Below are 24,771 nucleotides of genomic sequence, written 5' to 3'. Positions count from 1 at the left end.
ACTTCACGTTTAGACTATAGTCAAATACTATAGATTAGTATACGGGAAGCTCTTAGATTTGCTAGGGGACACTGTAGCGCTACATATTATAGTAGGTTGCCTATATAAGCCCCTTAATTTTTCTTTTTTAGACACTGATAACTATTAACTGATAAGTTATTAGTACAAAAGAACAACTACTTAGCTTTTTTCTAATTTTTAAATTAAGTCCAATAGTCCATTAGCCTTTAGGTACTTAATATTATAGTGTTATTAGTGTTAAAATATAAAAATATATACATAGTTTATAATAAAACGTGCAATACATCATTACCATTTACCTGTATCAAGTGTATGGCTGTATGGATTATGGACACTGGATTACTAAAACAAGGTTTATTTCATAGAGTAATATTTGATGGTTAGCTTATTGTTTTTACAATAATTTGATACAGTTCTACACGGTTATACGGGTAAGTTTTAAACATTTTAATGATATCTATAGTTGTGAAAAAATAATTATATAATTATCACGAAATATTGATAATACTAACTAAAAAATATGTACAGTGAGAAATGTGTGACATAAAGATTAATACAAAATATTATTAAAACAATATACAAAATGTAGGTACCTACTAAATATTTGCAACAGTGTACACCATCATTTCAAGTCATAATATTATGTACAATGTACAAATACAAAATAATAAAAGAAATAGAACTTAGGTATGAGAACATTATAAAATATGTATGAACAATATTTTTATATTTATGATATAATATGTTAAATTAATAACTAGGTGTATAATATAATACAATAAAGGTAAAATATGGCGCCAAATTATTTGTATTAGTTAACGAGTACATAAAAGTGATAAGGAGAAAGGGACTGAATAGGCAATCACATACATTTTCTAGCGCTATGACGCCAGCAGGTTTCTACAGAGCTTCTCGTATTTTTTTTTTTTTTTTTTATTTATTGATACGGCTTCAACATTAAAGTCATTAGCCGGGGACAAGGCTTCTCGTATTCTAATCTATAGTATTTGGTTATATTATAGTTAATTGAAATTGTTGGTATTTTATATATACCCGGTGTAGTCACTCGCACACTGCGCTTGCTCGAACAATTGAAATCAAAAACATCCCTCGACTTTTTATATAAAACCACCATGGGTGGGTGTCAGAATTATTTTTGCATCATCAATTTTAAAACGTTGATTTACCTAGATTAAAAATAAAAATAAATTTGTTATACTTACGCTCGGTAAACTTTACGGGTGCGTAAAACACCGAAAATCGTGAACTTCGTAAGGCTATACCATAAAAACCAATGATTTCCCGGTAGTCGAACTTTACGGGTGCGTAAAACACCGAAAATCGTGAACTTCGTAAGGCTATACCATAAAAACCAATGATTTCCCGGTAGTCGAGTTTTGGACAAGTACCTACTTAAATTTGGCATGCGAACTATAATTGAAATAGAAAACCAGAATAGGTTCATTGCAGATGACAAAGATTTCTGTAAAAGAAGAAAGGATTTATCAATATACTGTATAGGTACTGAGTATAATACTATAATATAGAAGTTCTATGGATATCATAGTAAATAATATATTTTATAATATCTATGGCAATCGTCAATTGTCGAAATTCGTCGGCGACGGTTAACAATCCTAATAATTTCAGCAAATACTATTGTATTATAAATAAAATTATTGTATGTTTGATTTCAGTGAACAAAAAAATAATAAGCCACCAATATAAACAGAAAGTTCGTTAAATCGTATATATTATAATGTGAGTTTATACACAAACTAGCCAATTTCGTTATGATCAGGTTATTTTCATAAAATATTTCGATACTTCCAAGTTTCAGCTCATCGGGGTGAGATGATTAAATGAAGATGGATGAACATGGCTGTTTCTTCGGCGATGGCGGCACTCTAGCTACGTTTCACCGGAAGAGTAGATGTTTACGAGTAAGTTTGTTTTCATATTATTACCTACTATTTTACATTTACTTTTTGGACTTAAATTATATATTTATTGCCACGGATAATCTGTTAACTAGGTGACGTAGAAGCATTTATAAGTTTAATCCTAAAAGCCCAATTTATAAAATACGCGAGACCGTCTTCGTTTCACCACGCCAAGTTTAATACGCACCTTTTTGCATGTTATACTATACGCCGGGTATCACCTTAGGTTTGCGCGAAGTAATTTAAAGCAATATAATGTTATTATTCTTTATATTTTATATTTTTATATACATAAATATATTATACACCTCATATATTTTATATTAGCCTAGATGGCTATATACATATATAGGTATTAAATGTCATGCAATTATATATTTTACTATAGTTATTAATTGCATTATAATATAATATAACAATACACTTTAAATTAAATTAGTTGTTATCAAAACAGACAGTCTTAAAACAAACTCTTTTCGAGTTTTAGAAATCTAGTTGGTATTATAGTATTTGATGAATTTACTAATTAACTGTATACGTTTATGGCTTTATGTTAACTCTAAAATCCGGTAATCACATTTTTATTTAATGATTGATAAAATGCAATATGCTCTTATGAAAATATTCTTGTGCTTCTGCAGATATCTATTCACCACCTTAATCAATAATTAAATTGGTAAACGAAAATAATAATTTAAATAATACCTATATCATATTATTATAATTCAAACTCAAAATTATAAACTATTTTGGTTTATTGTCATATCAAATTTAAGTGAACAAATTGTTCCTTAACACGGAACTCTTTGATATAAAAAGTTGCATTATATTATATCCGTGGATTCATCATATTGACGTACCTAGTATAATATCTATCATTTATTTATTTATCTATGGCAAATCTCAAAGCCGTTGCAGAAGACACAGTCGATTAAAAATTCTAAAATTTCAATAAGCAAAGAAGATACGAGCAAAAAACTTACCGCGTTTCGTATAATTTTATTTTTCATAAATCACAATATTCTAAGTTCTGTATTCTGAAGCATTTCCTCATGGGCGTCGCAGTTCACATCACGGTATCCGCCGAAAGAGTCGATAATTAAAGTAAGTTTGTTTTTATATTCTTTTGGGGCTTAAATTTACTTTTTAGACTTGAATTAAATATTTATTGTCACGGAAAATCTGTTAACTCGGTAACGTAGCATATACGTTTACTACTTTACTACTACCTACCAAAGGCGCGCAATGTATAATAATAATAAATTATACGCCAGTCCGAACAATCCAAACGCTGTCTTACTCGTAGTCGAGTTCTAGTTGATAACTGATTTGTGAATAAATGTAATTTTTTATGTATAAAAATAAAACTAATAAATCCTTGGATACAACATTTAAAAATACAAACTCTGTATGATAAAAATTAATATTAGGTATTTATTGGTAGGTTTATATAATATCTGTAACGAATAGACTGTAACGCATAGGTCATTAGAATATTGTAGAACATTTTACTGCATAAGATACGTGTTTCTTTTTATTATTGTTAATTGAACAGGGGATGTATTGCCCGAAATTTGTCAATATTTGTATTGTAATTATACTGGTATAACACTATTCCGACTATCAATAAAGTCGTGTTCAAAATTAGAAAATTGGTCAGGTATGATATTTTTTTAAGTAATTCTTTCGAGTAGGGAATTTGCTCAATGATATTTAAATATTTTCACCGATAATCAAGTACGATGACTTGTAGGTAACTAGAGACTGAGTGAATAGGAATTAGGAAGTGTGTGGTATGGCGAATATAAGGAAATGGGTCAACAGGATTTCAGAATGTTTGGTGTATGAAAGGGAAAGATGAAAAATAAATGTAAGGTTAGGGTAGATAAGTGGAGTGAGAGTAGCAGATATGAGAATAATAAGTTAGGTGTTAAGGTACAAAAGAGGATAGAATAAGAAATTAATTAATGAAGGGTAGTGTAGGGTAGTGTACATATTGTAGTGAAAACAAGAGAGAATAGATTTAGGTGGTTCGGTTACTGTATGATAAGAGATAGTGAGAGTGGCTATATAAGTTAATTTAGAGGGGAAATGAGGGGCGAGAAGACTGAAGAAGAGATGGATAGACAGAATACCGATCATTATGGAAGTGTGGAATGAGAGTGGCTGAGCCTGTATATAGCTGTGAGAGACAGGGGAAGAAAAAGTGTAAAGGTAGAATAGTTATGTCAACAATGCCGAATACGTAGGGAATGGATCTTGAAATGCAAAGGCCACTTGACTCTTTGGCTGAAACTGCCGTTATCAGTTGATATAGGTTTACAACCTTGACTTATAGGATAGAATAAAAAGATCTGTTGCTGGTTGGGATGTCAGCGCACTATTTGTTTTCCATATTTGACCCACGCGAAGCATACCAAATGTACGATTAAGAAAACACTAAAATGATTGTGCGTGGGTCAGAGAGAGAAATAAATGGTGCGCTAAAAATCTGACATCCTCTTAAGTGTTATCAAGTTGAAGAAGCAGTTGATTGTTGACAATTTGACATTTAACATTAACTGTGGTAGGTACTATGATGGGAAGTAAAAGTAATTAGCTGTGAATTTAATGCAATGAAAAAGTGTTAAATATTTGCCTGCATGTATGCACTAAAAACAGGAAAATATATGCAGTGAAATATTTAAAAATATGCACTTAAAATTCAAAAAAATACCGAATGAAAACGTTTTTATTAAATTCAAATTGGTTTACAAAAAAAAATTCTTTATTTACATACTTGGTAGGTAGGTACCTATTAATTTTTCTAACGGATGAACCGAAAATATAAAAACATTTTAAGAAAGTAAGCATAAATACGAAGAAATCATGAAAACATGCAATTATATGAACTAACCCAAAAAAATAATATGTAGAATAAGATTTTGGCCAAATGCATTTTTTATATGGTCACGGTGTAGCAAAAAAGCATGTAAATGCATTTAATAGCCCTGGTAATAAGTAATGATTTATCTGTAGTGGAAACCTGGGTACAGTGAGACGCATATTGATAACGGTGTTATAATAATAGGGATCTCCCCAAAAAAATACGTACTAATAGTTCAAACAAATCATAAAAGCCAACTGTAATAAATATTAATTTATGAAAAAGTATATTAAAAAGCAATATTATTATAAATGAAACAAAACTATGAACCGTAAAATAATATAGGTATTTCTATATTTTTAGCTCCATAATTTCTGTTAAAATATTAGGGAAATGTACCGTAAAAGTGCTAAATTTGAGCTATTACTTATAATATTATATTCATAACAAATTATCATAGAAGGTTAGGTACTATTATTCCACATACCTATTATAGTTTAATTTAACTACAACATTCTAGTAGAGTCTGAAAAAATGTGGTTCCACGACTCTGATCATATAAACTTAAAACTTTAAATACTAAACTACGGGTCTGAAATTTAGTTTATATAGTTCTAAATAATCCAAAACATATATTGCTTCAAAACATAAAAATAAAGTGTCTTGTATTGTAATAGGTAGGTAAATATAAAAAAAAAAAACTAAAAAAATCATACTTGAAATCTATGTATAATATAAACGTATATTGCAATAAATGTTCCAATGTTTATTATAGTTCATTATAAAAAATTAACTAAGGGGGACGGAGTGGCCGACCGGACTAAAGCGTCGGCTGCAACGCAGTCGACCCAAATTCGATTCCTCGGCCATGGGTGGCATGACAGTCACGGTGTCCGGAGAACAAGTGCCGTCATCCCCCACCCGGGCATGGCAGATACCTACGGGTGCCCACTTGAAAATCTGCCAAAAACTACACACACGTGATTACCAACCAACAGTATCCTCCCCTACAAATAAACAAACAAAACAGCTAATGTCCATAGTTACCAGGCTTAATGATAATTAAAGAAAGAAAAAAAAAAATTAATTAAAGTTCAATATAATACATTTTAACAGGTGTTCAATTGTACATTTCACACCACATATTTTGTTAATTCACACAGTCTCTCTTCAATTTCAAATTATTCTTTAAATTATCCCAAATTATCTACAAAATACAAATGTCTAGTAAATTGGAAGACTTGATTAAGTATTTAATCATTTATCTAAAAGAGATGTGCCGGTTCGCCACATTACTATATCGAGGGGCCATGGTGCAAGTGTCGTCCATAAATATCATAACAAATATTATATTAGAAGTACAAACTTAATACTTCACTAACAGTAAATATTATAAAAAAAATATTATGAAATGTACTATACTGTCTATAATCATATTATATTATGATTGCATTAGTTACAAACTCTTGAATTAAGAGTTATGTTTGAGGATTTAATTAATTTCCTAAAAGGAAATGCCTCAGTAGGTTGAGGGACCGTAGTTAAAGTGCCGTCCACCAATAAAGTACCGGAAAAAAACGATTAATTCAAATATAGAAGGTACTTATCAAAGTATGATTGTGTTAGTCACAGTCTTGTGTAAATTATATTGTCTTATGTTTTCCCAATCTAATTATACAAAATACTGAAAATTAATGAAATCACAAATATTAATACAATAGAGAGACTGTGCATTGATTCACAAATTTGTCTTAAATTTACTTTTTGCATAGAGAATATGAAGGTGGGCTGGGCTTTTAATATCAGAGTATGGGGGACAAGGCTGGGATTTCATATTATGAATTGAAATATTTGTGGACCTGGACGACCAAAAGGACCATCCTCCATAACATGTTTGAATAAGTCCAAAATAAAATTAATTGAATACGTTATAAAGTTGCTCCCATGCTCGACATTATCCTGGTATTTTTAAAAAAACACGAAGCTAAAAAAATCATTAAAGATTTTGTTTTAAAAAAAAACATTTCATGTGCATATTGTGTTGTCTCCAAGTGTGTGTTGTGAAAGGATAGATGCTCATAAATCATTAATGGAGACTCGTTGATCGATTTTATGTGCTTCAAATTGTTTACACGAGTGAGCTGGGTATGGCTTCATCATAGATAATGGTCTTATCAGCGGTCTTCGAGGGGAACAATTGAGGCCAAATAAAAAAGTATACCTATATCGAGTATCGACTATCAATATAAAGGAGCCTCGATTGCCTTCCCCTCTGGGAACGCGGCCTCAAATGTATTTAACATAGGCGTGGCCTATCCATATCTTTATTATCTATGGGCTCCGTCCATAGCGTGGATTAAGGTGTCAACGATCAAAGGATCAACTTGATAATCAAACACTTAAGTTCGGCAACCTGCAACTCGGGATCTTTTTATTCAAAGTGTCCTAATAAGTCATAAGAAGGTTAGTTAGGTAAACCTATGGTTAGTTGAAGCTATGGTGATGATAGACGACTATCATCACTGGTCGTGAGCTTTGCGATGATCTTTTCCTACTAACTATCAAGGTATTCGATATTGTAAACATAACAATGAAAGAAAATATTTAAATATTATTAATTTGGTTAGGTTAGGATAGGGCAGGAATTAGACATTAACTAATTATCATAGTTTTTATAACACGGTCTTAAAGACTGTCAGCTAGAGTTGTACCAGTATAGTTATTAAAAACTTAAATACAGCCAATATTAATCAATGATTTTTTTACCACAACAAATTATAAAATGTATTTTAAAATATAACAAAATATTATTATATTAGGATTTTGTAAGGTTTTCAATACTCGTGAGTTTTTGTAAATATTAAATATGTATATAAAATCAATAGTTTTACTTTAAAATATGGTTTTGTGTTTTAATATCCTATTGTCAAAGAATGCTCAAGGTTTCCTTCCCACATTTTTTTATATTGTACTAAATCTAATTTTTTTCCGCACATATTTACAAAGACTAAAAACAGATATCTGACTATGTTTTTATTTGCATTTCGACTTTATAGCTTGTAATTTAACATTGACTGTAGACCCAGCCAAACACAATATTATTTTAAATTAAACATTATTTTATGTCCTTCATAAATTACAATCACATAATAGAGTCCGTGCAGGACATTTTTCTCATTTAATTTTTTTGCATCCTTTATAAATTACATTCATTTTTATACATTTTCTAATACATATAGTACGGTGATACACCTCTGATCATAATAACTGTTCCTGTTATTCTAATGTAAAAAATACCTAGTTTTTGGATTGTAGTTAATATGTATTGCAGTATTTAGCTTCCAGCGTATTCTTTTGTTTACTGTTATTTCACCCAGGTTTCTCAAACGATTTTTTTATTAAATTCATTGAACTCTAGTAGATTTTTTTGTATAAATATATTTCAACATTAACCGGTTATACCTGGGAGTACACTGAGTACCTTTGTACATACTATATAATTTGAAAAAAGGCTGGCTACAGGTTCTCTCACGTTCCTTATTCAATTTATTATTTTTATATATATCTTTTTTACATTTACAACCGGGTCCCAAATGATTTTTTTTAAATCCTAAAAATGCGTTTGCCTGCGGGTGCCCACGTTCTCCTTTCAATTTTTTTTCATAGATTTAATTCAATTGATTTATAATATGAATATTTTCAAAAATGTATTTCAGAGAATACTAAATGTTTAATTTTATCTCATTTGTGGTTGCTTTATGATGTTCATTTTCCTACAGGCTTCCGTGCTCCCCTCCACAATATTTTTTCTGTTATTTAATTCCTATTGATCTTTCTATATAGATTTTTTAAACACTAAAAAGCCGGTGCCATCAACATTTTTTTTAAATTTTTTTTTGCCTTTTAAAATGCATTTCCTACTGGCGCCCACACCTCCTTTTCAATTTTTTTTTTTATGAATTTATCTTAAGTAATGAATTTGTATATATTTTTTAAACATTAACAACCTGGTACCCTATGAATAATCCTTCTTTAATGGACTAAATATTTTGAATAGTTTTTTCTGTTTAAGATTTTGGACATTTTAGTTTGAAGTTTGTAATGTGTATTCCCACAGTATAATTTATTAAAATTTTTTTTTGTTTTCCAAAATGCATTTGCCTGCAGGCGCCAACACCCTCCTACAATTTTTTTTTTTAGGAATGTAACTAGTCAAATTTTTGTATAGACTTGAACTTTGATGTAGATTGTGAAGGTAGATTTTTTTCTAAATTTTTTTTTGGTTTTCTTTAAAGCATTTGCCTGCGGGCGCCAACACCCACCTTCAAATTTTTTTTTAGTAATGTAACTCTAGTTGAATTGTTTTGTATTGACTTGAATATTAATACCTTGGTGCCATACGAATAATCCTTCTTTAATGAACTAAATATTTTGATTAGTTTTTTCTGTTTAAGATTCTGGGAATTTTAGTTTGTACTTTGTGATGTGTATTCCTACAGTAAAATATTTTCCACATTTTTTTTTGGTTTTCTAAAAAGCATTTGTCTGCGGGCGCCAACACCCTCCTTCAAATTTTTTTTTAGTAATGTAACTCTAGTTTAGTTTTTTGTATTGACTTGAATATTGATAACCTGTTGCCCTATTAATAATGCTTCTTTAAAGAAATAAATATTTTGAATAGTTTTTTCTGTTTAAGATTCTTGGCATTTTAGTTTGTACTTTGTAATGTGTATTCCTACAGTAAAATATTTTCCACATTTTTTTTTGGTTTTCTTAAAAGCATTTGTCTGCGGGCACCAACACCCTCCTTTAAATTTTTTTTTAAGAATGTAACTAGTTGAATTTTTGTATAGACTTGAACTTAGATAACGTGGTGCCCTATTAATAATGCTTCTTTAAAGAAATAAATATTTTGAATAGTTTTTTCTGTTTAAGATTCTGGGCATTTTAGTTTGTACTTTGTAATGTGTATTCCTACAGTAAAATATTTTCCACAGTTTTTTTTGGTTTTCTAAAAAGCATTTGCCTGCGGGCGCCAACACCCTCTTACAAATTTTTTTTTAGGAATGTAACTAGTCAAATTTTTGTATAGACTTGAACTTTGATGTAGATTGTGAAGGTAGATTTTTTCTAAATTTTCTTTTGGTTTTCTTAAAAGCATTTGCCTGCGGGCGCCAACACCCACCTTCAAATTTTTTTTTTAAGAATTTAACTCTAGTTTAGTTTTTTGTATTGACTTGAATATTGATAACCTGTTGCCCTATTAATAATGCTTCTTTAAAGAAATAAATATTTTGAATAGTTTTTTCTGTTTAAGATTCTGGGCATTTTAGTTTGTACTTTGTAATGTGTATTCCTACAGTAAAATATTTTCCACATTTTTTTTTGGTTTTCTTAAAAGCATTTGTCTGCGGGCACCAACACCCTCCTTTAAATTTTTTTTTAAGAATGTAACTAGTTGAATTTTTGTATAGACTTGAACTTAGATAACGTGGTGCCCTATTAATAATGCTTCTTTAAAGATATAAATATTTTCCACATTTTTTTTTGGTTTACTAAAAAGCATTTGTCTGCGGGCGCCAACACCCTCCTTTAAATTTTTTTTTAAGAATGTAACTAGTTGAATTTTTGTATAGACTTGAACTTAGATAACGTGGTGCCCTATTAATAATGCTTCTTTAAAGAAATAAATATTTTGAATAGTTTTTTCTGTTTAAGATTCTGGGCATTTTAGTTTGTACTTTGTAATGTGTATTCCTACAGTAAAATATTTTCCACATTTTTTTTTGGTTTACTAAAAAGCATTTGTCTGCGGGCGCCAACACCCTCCTTTAAATTTTTTTTTAAGAATGTAACTAGTTGAATTTTTGTATAGACTTGAACTTAGATAACGTGGTGCCCTATTAATAATGCTTCTTTAAAGAAATAAATATTTTGAATAGTTTTTCCTGTTTAAGATTCTTGGCATTTTAGTTTGTACTTTGTAATGTGTATTCATACAGTAAAATATTTTCCACAGTTTTTTTTGGTTTTCTAAAAAGCATTTGCCTGCGGGCGCCAACACCCTCTTACAAATTTTTTTTTAGGAATGTAACTAGTCAAATTTTTGTATAGACTTGAACTTTGATGTAGATTGTGAAGGTAGATTTTTTCTAAATTTTCTTTTGGTTTTCTTAAAAGCATTTGCCTGCGGGCGCCAACACCCACCTTCAAATTTTTTTTTTAAGAATTTAACTCTAGTTTAGTTTTTTGTATTGACTTGAATATTGATAACCTGTTGCCCTATTAATAATGCTTCTTTAAAGAAATAAATATTTTGAATAGTTTTTTCTGTTTAAGATTCTGGGCATTTTAGTTTGTACTTTGTAATGTGTATTCCTACAGTAAAATATTTTCCACAATTTTTTTTGGTTTTCTAAAAAGCATTTGCCTGCGGGCGCCAACACCCTCCTACAAATTTTTTTTTTAGGAATGTAACTAGTCAAATTTTTGTATAGACCTTGAACTTTGATGTAGATTGTGAAGGTAGATTTTTTTCTAAATTTTTTTTTGGTTTTCTTTAAAGCATTTGCCTGCGGGCGCCAACACCCATCTTCAAATTTTTTTTTAGTAATGTAACTCTAGTTGAATTGTTTTGTATTGACTTGAATATTAATACCTTGGTGCCATACGAATAATCCTTCTTTAATGAACTAAATATTTTGATTAGTTTTTTCTGTTTAAGATTCGCATTACAATAGGTTCTACAATCTCGCCTTAATCATAAATCATAAATGTATGAATATAATATTTAGAAATTGCTTACGAAATAAACATATATATATATAATGCACAGTATCTAAATATTGACGGATGTCGTATAACATATATTGCAAACACAACAGGCCACGATTCACGGATTAACCAGGCGTGGGAATATATCCATAATTAATTAAACAACGTCTTTTGAAGTCTACAGATAAGTCGATAAACGAGGGGGAAATGGGAGAGCAGGAGGCACTATAAAACCAGACCCGAAACGGCCTGTAGATTAGACGTGTGACACCACAGTACAGACGAGCACCTTCGCGAAAGACAACATATCAACTAGTGGAATTAGACTTAGAATATTTTATGCAGAAGAATTCAATAAACAACTTAAACTTTCAACCAGTCTAATTATTTCGTCAACTCTAATACCTAAGAAATCCTCTACCAACAGTCTTACTACCTGCAAATTATAAACTAAGCAGTTATCCCAATTGCTAGTTTATAACACTGGCGCAGTCGAGTACGGAACTTCCAAGGAGATTGAGGCGAGTCGAGCAGTCATAGCAGCGGAAATCAACAGAAGAAGTGCAGCAGTGACACAGCGGTTCGATTCAAATCAACTACACGGACTACGGAGGCAACTTTTTAAGTCACAGTCGAGGACCGATCACCCTTGACAACTCCGGGAAGCGACGAACAAATTGAAGACAGACAAGCAGACGAAAATAAAAGAAAAATGAACAGAGCAGTAGGTGCAGGGATTATGTGAGTTAAATAATTAAGTTATAAAAGTAATTGCATATAGAATTGTAGCTTGGGTACACGTCTCACGTTGGTTTTTTTAAGGAAGCCAGCGGTAAAATTTTAGTTTTGATTTTGGTGAAGGTGCGTATAATAAATTGTTGTATTATATATTAAAGGGAAAAAATATAAGTTGTTAAAAAAGAAATATATATATATAGAAATTGTGGTAAAATAGACAGCAGTAGACTGATCTGTGTTGAAATAAATAGTTGAATTAAATAGGAATCAACAAATGACATAGTAAGGGAATACTATAATTAATTGAAAAGGTAATAGGAAAAAAATAAAGAATTTTGTAGAGAAAATATTAGAGAAAATATATATATATGAATGCATGCGTAGCAGTTGAATAAATGAAATAATTTGATGAATAATTTTTATTAGAGAAAAAAAGGGGATTATTGAAATACAATTTTGAGTAAATTAATTGTTAATTAATTGTTGAATAATTGAGTAGATTTTTGGGAAATATAGGTATTGAATAATTAAATGATTAAATGTTTTATGAATAACATAGAAAAGTAATTGAATTTGAAATATTGAAATAAAGTATATAAAGAGTTTTTGTTTTTGAAGTATAAAGAAGTTTTTTTGAATAAACTGAAATAAAGTGAATTTTGTGTCCTTAAGGCAGTATATGACCTTATATATAGGTGTATTGAATTGAAGTATTTAATGTGAAAAATTGTAGACAAAGAAAATTAGATTGAAAGAAATCAATCGGGAAAAAATATTACAAGTGGAAGTAATAGGAAGGCTAGCCTAGAATAAGTGTAGTAATAGAATATAACAGTAATATTTTGATAAATAGGTAGTTAAATTGGTAACAAGTAATAGAATAATTAGATTTTAATTATAAGAATTAATAACAAATTGGATATTAGTTATAGAATATTTATTAAATTGGAGTAGCTACACAATATTAATGATATTATAATATCCAAAACATATTATATATCGTAGGGAGAGCAGGAGGCCCTACAAAACCAGACCCGAAACGACCTATAGATTAGACGTGTGACACCACGGTACAGGCGAGCACCTTCGCGAAAGACAACATATCAAAAATGGCTCGAGGCTTCAAATATTGCAATTGGCAAATAATCGTTTTAATTGTCGAATATTACCTGGTGACAAATCTGGAGATATTACATTCATACATCGTATAACGTTGTACTGTGAAGATATTTATCCTTTTACTTTTAAGCGACGACAATTTCCTGTAATATAAGCTTTTGCAATTACCATAAATAAAAGCCAGGGACAGACTTTTGAGAAAATAGGATTGAACTTTCGTAGAGATGTATTCAATTATGGACAATTATACGTTTCCTTTTCATGAGTTCGATCTTATCAACTATTACGATTTTTTCTAGAAGAACTACGAGATGAAAACAATATCAAGAACTATGTTTACACAGACATTTATAAATAAAAATTAAGATATTGTATAATTTTCTCGAGTTATATAATATTAGAATCATAAAATATTTTATCAGCATATATGTAAAATATGATGTATTCTGTTGAAATTAACAAATATTATATTATAATAAATTAACGATAATGTGTAGATTAAAAACAATTCAAGATTGCAAACAAGAAGAAACACCAACAAGTATACACGTGCGCGAAGTGCGCGTTCGGTCTCGTTTAGAGAAAAAGTAGCAATTAAATGCCACACAACGATCAACTTTCAACTACTTATCGTAATATATTTAATGCCTTACGACGGGTAATGGACGATATTAAAAAAAAACTGTCAGGCCCGTATAATTGTCGGATTTTCATGACTGTTTTTTTTATCTGAAAGATTAAGACTTTCTACAGCCCGCATTGAACTCTGATTTTTTATTTACCTTTATTTACCTAATGGATAAAAATAATTATTTGTAAAAAAAGCTTAAAATATCTTGTGGGTCTGTAGAATATTTCCCTCTATTAATTTAATAATTTAGTAATATAAAAATAATCGAATTTGGTTGATTCTGCAGGACAGGATAATTTATTAAATTTAAATCTAAAACAATATTATTATTAATTTATCAGTCGTTATTATAATTTACAATAGTAGTAATATTATATTAAACATCGACCAGACTATAACTTATAACAGTATAACACAATTATTAGTCATTTCCGTTCCAAACTGACGGTCCGTTAACAGCCCAAAAAGAATCAAAATATTTTCAAAATGTTATGGTGTATAGAGAATGAAAATATAAACATTCAGTAAAATCTTAAAAAAGAAAAATTTTTATGAGTTCTCAACTCTAAATAATTTGCTAATTTTCGTGATTTTTCCGTATTTTGTCAATATTTGAGCTTTAAATGCTTAAAATAAAAACTATCACTAAGGATTTTTAATGTTTTTCAAATGTCATTGTCACAATATAGTAGGAGCCTTGTATTAAATTTTCAAGCTTTTTTACCAAACAAATAAAATTTTATTGACATTCAAAGAAAAAAAAATAATAAAATTTATAACAAAATTTTCTTATAATATATAATATATATCATAACATACAAAATGCACATATCTTCGATAACAGCTCTCTTTAATCACTGAGCCTCATGCCTGAACCCATTGCTTAATGAGCAACTCAAAACGATTTTCATAATTTTTAAAAACTTCACGACTATGCATACGGACATAAGCCCTATGTGGGCAAACTTGTATTCGTACATAAGAGTTTAAGACCAAATATCAGATAAAATTATTGAAAAAACCACAGCACGCAATATGGTGTACCTGAATTGCCTACCTAATGCGCCGCGTTAACATAACTCTATTATTGACATTTTGAAATATTGAACAGCGTAAAAGTATAAGTAATAAAAAAAATTATATAGGTATATTTTTTACAAATTTTTATTTCTACGAGGTTATTGGCTTAGCTTAAGTATAAAAAAATATATTTATTGTGACATGGCATTAAAACTGAGGATCGACCTATAGTGCATTAGACCATGGTCTTTATAATAATAACGTGCAATATTATCGTATATTAAATACACGTATTAAAAATTACGTATTAAAGGTTAAATAGGTACGGTTGGTTTCCTAGCCGCGGCTAGTCGCAACGGCTGGCCGCAGCGTCGAGCCGCAACGACTGCTCTGCTATGGAACAGCATTATAGCCGCTGCGGCCGGCGTCTGTACTCGCCCGTGAGCAGTATGGTGCGGCCGGTCGCTGCGGCCAGCCGTTGCCTTAGAAACCGTACCTTTAGTCAAACTAACCATATAATGTATATATTTTTTTAGTAATATTATCAGAAATTCATTAAAAATTTAAATCTAACTAGGTATTATGATAATATAAATTTCATGAGCATAATAATTAAATAAACAATAATACATCTTTTAAAATATTATGAATTGTAATACACAATGATGTTTCCTTATCTAGTACGTCATTATACTATTTATTTATTTATTAATTTATAATTAAAAATTTTTCAAAAATATTCTTAACACAAGAATTTATTAGGTAAGAGTAATTTAAGTGGGAAGTAATATTTATTAGTAATGTTTTAATCACATGATAAAGACGACGAGCAAATTAGTTGAAAAGCATTAGTTAAAGGATTTGTTAGTTAGTAAAGTTAGTTATTATACTACGGATGTAAGGAACAGTTGAGATACTGAGATATTAATTACGACACGTGTGAATATTTTTCAGTTAATATAATATAGCAGTAGGTTAGGGTAAGAATTTTTAATTATTATTTTTTTATGATGTCTTAGAACTCGCACTATTACATGCGTAATGTGCATGTGACACGTTGAGCAAAACAACCTGGAAATGCTGTAGTACAATATGACGTTACATCACTTGCTTGTTATTGTTTTTTTTTGTTTCATTCACAGGTGTTATGTTAATTTACGACTGCATTTAAAAATGTGTGAGCTACCATAATTATCTTTTAGATTGGTCCCTAGTCGCCCCTGGAATCACTCGTGATCATAGTGTAACGAATTACAGATTACTGACGCGTTATTTATGCCGCACTCAGTGAATTTGCTCAAGTAAACCGTAAATTTAAGACAAAATTATAAAATTATAAATTAAATCCTAGTCTCTTTTTTGTTATAAAATGTGTGATTTCATTAATTGTCAGTATTTTTTTGGGAAAATAGAAGCCGATATCATTTGCTAAAGATTGTAACTAACACAATACTTTAATACTATTTTTTAATTAAGGACCTACCTAATTATTTTTTTTTCTTATATTATATTGTTGGACGCCACTTGCATCACGACCCTCGATTCTAGTGAGGTGACCACCGACCGGCACGTCTCTTTTAGGACATTGATTAAATCCTCAATTATATATCTCCCAATTCAAGAGAGGTTATGACTAACACAATCATGTATAGTATAGTATAGTATTTAGTATAGTACCTACATTTGGTAATATTTTTATATGAAAGAATATGGTACATTGTTACTTGAAGTATTCGTTTTGTATTTCTTATACATAGCCCGATATTGGAGGACGTCTCTTGCACCGCGACCCCTCAATCTATAGAAGGCGATCGAACACGTCTCTTTTAGATAATTAATTAATTATTAATCATATTATTTTTTTAGTAGAATGTATACTCCATAAATAAAAAGTTTAATAATAAAGTTTACTATAAAAAACTTATACAATCTAAAATATCAGCTATCAGAATAATAAATAATAATACTTATTGTAAAATAAATCAACTATGAAAAATCCCTCTGTGTGATTATAATATATAATATTGTTCAACGATTTTAAAAATGGTAGCATGGATAAATAATTAGTCTCTATTTATTTATTGTTGTTGAAGTACACAATATATTAGGGGGGAGGGGCTTGAGCCACTTAAAACCACTAAAAATAATTTTCAATCGTAAAAATAAATCCCAATATACCAGAAATAGATAATATGTAAATATATTTCTAAAGATTGATCAATTAAACTTTTTTTTTTAGATAATACAATTATATTTTTAGATATAAAAATCAAAAAAGTTACGAAGAAGATAATATTGAAGTAGAATTATTTAAAGCAATAAAAGAAATAAATAATGGTTGAAATAAAATTTGAATGTAAATTAATTATCATTTTCCATAGATAACCTTGACATTTTGGAAAGAACAAGCAGAACATTTTATTGGAACAAATGGCCAAATAATTTAAATAAAAAGAGGAAAATAAGTGAATCCTTAATTAATAAATATATCACATTAAAAAAATCATCTGTCTTTACATACGATGCAATTAAGTTGAAAAAAAAGTGAATAACATAATATTATACCTACTCATTTTTGCTTCGTTAAAAATTAATAATTAAATTATATTGTTTACGTATATTTGAAAAATGGTTAAAATCGCATGACACTTAGATAAATTTAAATATTGTTGAAAGATTAATCCTTAAATTGTTATCAATATTATTTTTTGTCGTAAAAATTACCTTATGACCAAAATACTCTAAATAGATTATAATTTATTTGTATTTTATTCAACCAATTGATCAACTAATTTTCGTGAGAACCGTATTTCAGTTTAAAAGAGTAAAGTCATATATATCTTCGATCAGTAATGTCTTATTGTCACTAAGTCAGATATCTTTAAATTAAAAGCGACTTCAAAAATATACATAATACCTATTGAGTCTGTGATGGTTTGTGGTATAAATAGTCGACGATTTATATGGTTAATGACTAATGAATAAACTCGATGATTTCGGATCAAAAAAAGTTCGTCGCTAAATGTAATAAAATAATACATTAGTACATTAGGTGTACATGTAATAAATTATTTCTCATTAATTGAACTGCCGTATTAATATTTATATAATTCTTATAATTTTATATTACAACTCAAGTTGAATATCTAAAATTTGTGTTCATAAATTCTTAAATAATATGTTTTTCCCGTGTAATTTTTTCTTATTGTTTATTTTAAATGATTTAATATTTTTTGTTATAACTCTGAGTTTATACGAATAATGAAAACTTAAATTTTTTTCTGAAGTAGAAGGCATAACATTTAAAAGGGCTTATGGGGGGGAGAATTTGCTAAAAATCTGGCCCTGCATTCGTTACCTATGTATAAATATATTGTATGTTAATATGTAATAATAAACGTTACGTTCGCAGTGCTCTCAGATATTTCAACAGCGACGTCGAGGTTCGATTCCAGTCTTCCTGCCACTGCAAGGCGAAATCTTACGCCACATTTGCCGATAATATAAAACCATCATCGCGTCGTCAAATGACTTTCGGGATGGTTTGAGAGCCCTGATTTCGTTACTCGTCCGTTCGGTCGGAGTAAAATCTCTTTTCTATGGTCGGAGTTGTTTTCCAGCCACCGCCGCTGCTGCCACACTAAATCGAAAACCATCGCACAATTACGTCGCCGGCAACGTTAACGACTACATCCAGAGAGGACGCAGTGGAGATAATCGGCTGTTCGCCGGCCGTCCGAAAAACTGATGTCCCTATATTCGTCCCGATGTCGGCCGCATAGCCCGGACCGTCGCGCGTCCAACCGCCACGTTGAGACGTCGCCGAAACTGTTATAGGTACGAAATGAAGATTTTTAGTGTGAATCGATAAAAAAAAAACGTTAGCCGTCTCTTCCTAAGGTGTAATAGACTAGCAAATAAACGAAGGAAATATCAATTATTATATTTTATTTGTTTTATTTTTATATAGTATTAATACACTAAATATCCATGGTTATTGCCGTCGTTTCGCTATTTTTGCAGTGTTCGTTTGCAATCGATAGGTACGGATTAATTAAAAAACTTAATAATATGTTTTTAAAAACAAGACAATTTTAAGTTTTTTTTTACAAATTATAAACGAATTAATAGTTATAATATTTTGTTTGGATTTTGAGGCGATAGAACTAATAAAAAATACTATAAAGTAAAAACTGATAAGTACAAAATAATTTCCTCTTTTTTCCATGTAGATCAGTGGTTTTCAAACTTATATTAAACACGGCACACCGTACTCTTCAAACAATTTTCACGGCACACTGATCTTTTTTTTTTTGCTCTAAGTAATTAGATGAACAATATTGTTTTGAATTATAGTTATATTCATTTAATTAGTAATGTGTGCTTGACAGGCGTACAAATTTTTATTCATTTTATTTTTATCATTTTATTCTTGGACGAATAGTTGACATTTTTCAGAAGACCGCAACACACTTAACAAATGAACCAATTTGAAAACCACTGGTGTAGATTAACATACACACATTTTTATTCCAATATAATTTTAATGTAGGTATTATTTTTGTAAAACTGTACTTAATTTACATATACGACTATAATATAACGGTATATTTTATAATTATGTATTATACTTTATCTTATTACCTACTATGAGTAACATTAAAAATTCTCATTTGTCCCTAATATTTTTATTTTGTTTTTCTCTACATCGACGCTTTTGAAAATTACATTGAATTTTTTACTATAATACTAGATTCATTTTCCTATCATCAAAAACAATGCTGAAGTAGAAAATCGAAGCATTTTTTTCTGTCCCAAAAGGTAATGACAGATAAAAAAAAACTCATCATGGATGTGATGTAGCTGTTTGGACGTGGGAACGATAAAACCTAATAAAAATATAAGTACCTATTAATAAGTAGCAAAAATTAAAATTAAAATACAATATCAAACTCTGTTATTTATATTATTAATTATATTTATTGAAATGCATAAAAAATTAATAAACTACAAAGTATACCTATGTTATTTTAATGGATGTGTTAAATTTTAGTTCAATGATAAATCATTGTAGACACAAATCGATTCTGAGCGGTCTTACAGCAGACTGAAAATACCAAAAATAAATTTGTACAACATTTATTATGCATACACCTCCCAAATACAAATGTTGACAAAAAATTGGTTAATTTAACGAGAAATAACGATTTTAGTTCTCTGGTGTAAGTACTTGAAACAATCCGATTCAAAACATATTTACTTTATTTTTTAAGGCATTTGTCTTGTTTTTTAATGCATTTAAATCCACGTCATGTTTATAACTTAACATTATATTGTATATACCAATCGATTATTATATCCACGTCTAGCCAGAGTATTTACTTAATATTATCTAATATAGTGTAGGTACGGTACCTATATTTTGTTATTAATCGAGTAAATTTTAAATTATAATATATGTAGTGGCTGAAAGTTTCAAGTCAGTCTCTACAAATAATACTTTTGGTCTTTTGGAATTGCAACAAAATAACTAAAATTATTATTCTTCATTTCATAAACAATTTTGTCGTTTTTTTTTATCAAATGTTATTGTCGCATTATTTTGTTTTATAAAGTGTTGACAAGTAGCATCTTAAACCATACAAATAAATAAAATTATATATCTATGAATAGTTCATAGATATGTCTTCAATACATTATATGGTTTGGTAGAGGTATGGTAAATTGACTATAATTTATAAAGTACTTATTTATGATCAATGGCGGAAGCACAGAATAGGTTGAATTCTATAAAATAAACCTATTCAGTGAAAATATTTGTTGAATATTATAGAATAATAATATATAGATTAACATTTATAGTTATTAAAAACTGTATAGTAAAAAAAAAAATATTCAAACATTTTTAAAAAATAAATGAACAGTAAAATCAGTAATATATATTATGTATATAAATAAACATGTTTATTTTAAAAACTTAAATTATTCTCATATAAATAAACATTTTATTATTATATCAACTATAAAGACAATTCTTCTAGAAAAACAATAAGTGTGTATTTTTTTTTTTAGCATAATATTTAATTTAAATTCATTAAATTTTATTCAAATTACTTATTATTTAACCTTGAATTGAATATTGCTAGTGCTTTATTGTGGGCTTCTTTGCTGTGATTCTATAAAACAAATATAATATATAAGTATGTACAAATAATTAGTTCAAAAATCTTGTTTTTACAAAATTTTATAACAATGAGAGTGAATTAGTTATATATATATTCATTATTCGTACTCAGGTGTTGATGTTTTTTCATCTTGGACAGATTGCCTTACTAAATATATATTTGTAATCAAATGAATGCTCTAAATGCAATGTTTAATTATTAGGGCTCAGAAGTTTTAGGATAGCATAGTATTTTTTTTAGTAAGTCTTATAACATCAAAAGTATGATACACATTTGTTTCACAGTTCCCTAATGTTGTATATAAAATTTTATTTTTCTAACTTTTTTAAAATTTTATATAAAAAAAAACGGGACAAACATTTTCGGCAACACTTGTTTAATCATTTTTATATTTTAAAGACATTTTCAATTTTGGAGATAACTGCTTGTGTTCCAGTTACACTAACTACAAAGTATGTAGTTAGAAAGAATAATGATAATGCTAGTTTATAATTACACTGTGTGATATAACTTGTCTCATGCTTATCACTGACAATATTGTCCGTCACCTCTTAACACTCGTTCCACAAAACTGTTGTTCATGTCTTTGGATTTTAAATTTTAATATATAACTGTAAATATATGGTTTTGTGTACAAGTTTTTTGTTTAAGCTTATTTAACTATATACTGGGTGATTTATTTGACATATAACACTCATTATTCAAAAAGTATTAATATTTTTTTATGTGGTTTCACATCGTTAAAAAACAACATTTTTACTTAAAAATTATATTTTTGTCCTAATAGTTTTTAAGTTTTTAGTCTTTTTAATTACGACATACATTTTTAACTTTATCTTTAAAAGCAAAATATTTTCTGAGTATTTCGATATACAATAATTGAATTTAGGATTAGTTGTTTATGACTATATGAGTTATAAGTATTTAAGGTTTAATTGAGCAGAGTAGTGGACTAACATTTTGCAGCATAACCACAAACCGTGTACCATTCCACTTCACTCATTAAAACTTTAAATACTTATAACTTATAAAATAACTTACAAGTACCTAGTTTACTTGTCCTAAATTTGATTTTTATGTATCGAAATACTTAGAAAAATATTCTGCTTTGAAATATGAAATTAAAACTGTATGTTATCAATCAAAAAAGTAAAAACTTAAATAAATAAATTATAAAAAATATTAAAGCACATATTATATATATAATATAAAATTTTGTTTTTAAGAACTAGAAACAATGTAAAAATGTATGCTTTTTGAATAATAAGTGTTCTATGTTAAATGAATCACTCGGTAGAGATGACATGATAAGTATGTCCTTAAAAATTAAATAATATATTTCTACATAGGTACGACATATTATCAACACGTTGAACGCCGACGTCAATTTGGCATGCGCACGCCAGTGGCCGACATCATTTGACCTGCGAGCGACTGTCGCCAATTGTAAAATTAGTAGATTTTACGGAATTGTCAATACGGTTATGAATGTTCTATAGAATTTTTAAATGTGTTCAGCTATAGCCACAAAAAAAGACTCAATACAAAATAGGTTACTCTATGTCAACCACAGATTGACACCGGCCATGGGCGCCCGCCTACTTGTGTCAACAACGGGTTGACATTTGCGTTTAACGTGTCAACTCGGATAGAAGCTACACCACAAAAGTAAAATAATTTTGATTTGACCCATATTAATTTAAAAAAATTGTGTAAATTAACTAAAAACTATCGTATTGGCTATTTCACTAACTCAAATTAAAATAATGATAATGAAACTATTGTTCAACAATATTATTTAATTAAAATTAATAACTTACAATATAATTAAAAAAAATATTTAGGTTATTTAAATTTTCGTTTTTCTTCATTTTCATATGATTGAATGTCTTCAAACTGTTCATTATAATTGAAAAATCTCTGAAATTGTATAAAAATTAAAGATACAGGTATAATTTATTATGATTTTACACAGCCACACTGATCAATAACAGTAAATTTGATTAAATTACTGAAATTAAATAATCTTAATTAATAATTAATGTTACATCTATGGGTAATAATAAGTAACAACTAACTGATTGAAAAATAATAATGTGTTTGTAAGGTAGGTTTGATTAAAAGTTCAACATCTCAAACTTTTGTAGTAGTTTTTAATGAATACCAAAATACTGATATCAATACCAAATGTCGATATTCAAAATAGAAAATCCACATTTATGCACACATACAAATGGGAGAGACATAATTGTTTTATTTATTTGTACCTCATATGTAATGAGAAATTTGGAGTTCTTTTTACCTACTTACCTACTATATTCATTTTTTTATTTTACTATTTCTTTCTCTAACACATTTGTATGGAATAAGTATATTGATATATTAATTTATAACAATGAGTTACAAAAACTACAGTAAATAAATGTATATGATCACCTTGAATTATATTTATCTAAAATAATGGTTTGTCCATTATTTTCTTCATTATTTATATTTTGACATTTCTTAATTCCATCTGGAGCAAGTAGTTTAAATTGTATAAAATTATATAACTCCCCTTTATTTTCCACTGAAAAATGTTAAGTATAGAATTAAATAATTAAAATAGATAAATAACTTAAAGTAAAATATTTAAGGATATTCAACTGACTCATTTTGAAACTAAATAATAACAAAGTTGAAATAAAAAATAACAATATACAAATTATATTGATTTTTGTAGGTGTAAATACTATACACTATGCAGTAATGCGGTATAACAGTTGAAAATTAAAATAAAACAGAAATTTAAACGTTAAACTCATTAAGAAATTAAATTTTACATTTTGGAACAATGAATTGATTGATAAGCCGATAAGGTGTAAGCACTGTAAACCACGATGATTAGAGAAGAGAAGGTGATAAGTGATAACACTCGGCTTGGCTTAGTTTTCGACGGCAAATTTGTAGTTTAAATAATATCCACCGGGAGCACCACAAGCTTCGAAGGCCGGGTGTTTGAAATGTTTGAATAATTGCATTAGACACTGTAATATATTTTAGACACATGTGTATTGTGTTTTATTGCAATGAATCAAAAATATTAAATATTATAAATATTGTATTTATGATGGAAAATACCTGTGTGTACCTACGTTTATTTATTGGTATTTCAATAAGATAATTTTAACGTATGGTATTCATATTGCAAATAATTTATTGCCTTATGATATACTTTATTCAACTGCCTAGAAGTTTACAATTGAAAATTATAGCAAAATTTCAGATAACAGAATACAGACCATTACAAATTTAATAATTTCTATATATTATAAGTAACTCAAATCTATTTATATATACTTACTTCTTTATATTTACTTTTGATTCAATATTTACCTAATATTGGTATTTGGTACCTTCTCTTAAAAATTTTTAAATATATCTAAAACACTATTACATTAATAATAATAGGTAATGTGCCTAAGTATAATACAT

The 24,771-nt window shown here is 28.6% G+C and overlaps 1 protein-coding gene and 1 long non-coding RNA gene across 5 annotated transcripts; one reads left to right on the top strand and one right to left on the bottom strand.

Moving 5' to 3' along the window:
- The first annotated feature begins 46 nt into the window (after positions 1-46).
- On the top strand, positions 47-21,005 carry LOC132950859 (uncharacterized). 4 transcript variants are annotated; one of them, XR_009665256.1, is made up of 6 exons: positions 47-452; positions 1,719-1,782; positions 1,862-1,964; positions 2,993-3,068; positions 12,032-12,345; positions 18,525-21,005. It is a non-coding gene; the product is annotated as an uncharacterized LOC132950859 (long non-coding RNA). The 4 variants fall into 4 exon arrangements; XR_009665258.1 differs by having other exon boundaries at positions 2,874-3,068; positions 12,079-12,345; XR_009665255.1 differs by having other exon boundaries at positions 1,856-1,964; positions 2,874-3,068.
- An 89-nt stretch (positions 21,006-21,094) lies between these two features.
- On the bottom strand, positions 21,095-24,143 carry LOC132950857 (uncharacterized). The gene is made up of 4 exons (XM_061022454.1): positions 23,948-24,143; positions 23,734-23,866; positions 23,118-23,217; positions 21,095-21,288 (listed from the first exon to the last, which is right to left on the bottom strand). Exons 1-4 carry the CDS (start codon positions 23,949-23,951, stop codon positions 21,223-21,225), a joined length of 303 nt encoding a protein of 100 aa, XP_060878437.1. The 5' UTR covers positions 23,952-24,143; the 3' UTR covers positions 21,095-21,222.
- Positions 24,144-24,771: the final 628 nt, after the last annotated feature.

The sequence above is a fragment of the Metopolophium dirhodum genome, chromosome 8 (assembly GCF_019925205.1).
Source record: "Metopolophium dirhodum isolate CAU chromosome 8, ASM1992520v1, whole genome shotgun sequence".
In the NCBI taxonomy this organism is placed as follows: Eukaryota; Metazoa; Arthropoda; class Insecta; order Hemiptera; family Aphididae; genus Metopolophium; species Metopolophium dirhodum.
The sequence above is the reverse complement of the archived record's forward strand: the minus strand, read 5'-3'. Positions and strand labels throughout refer to the sequence as shown.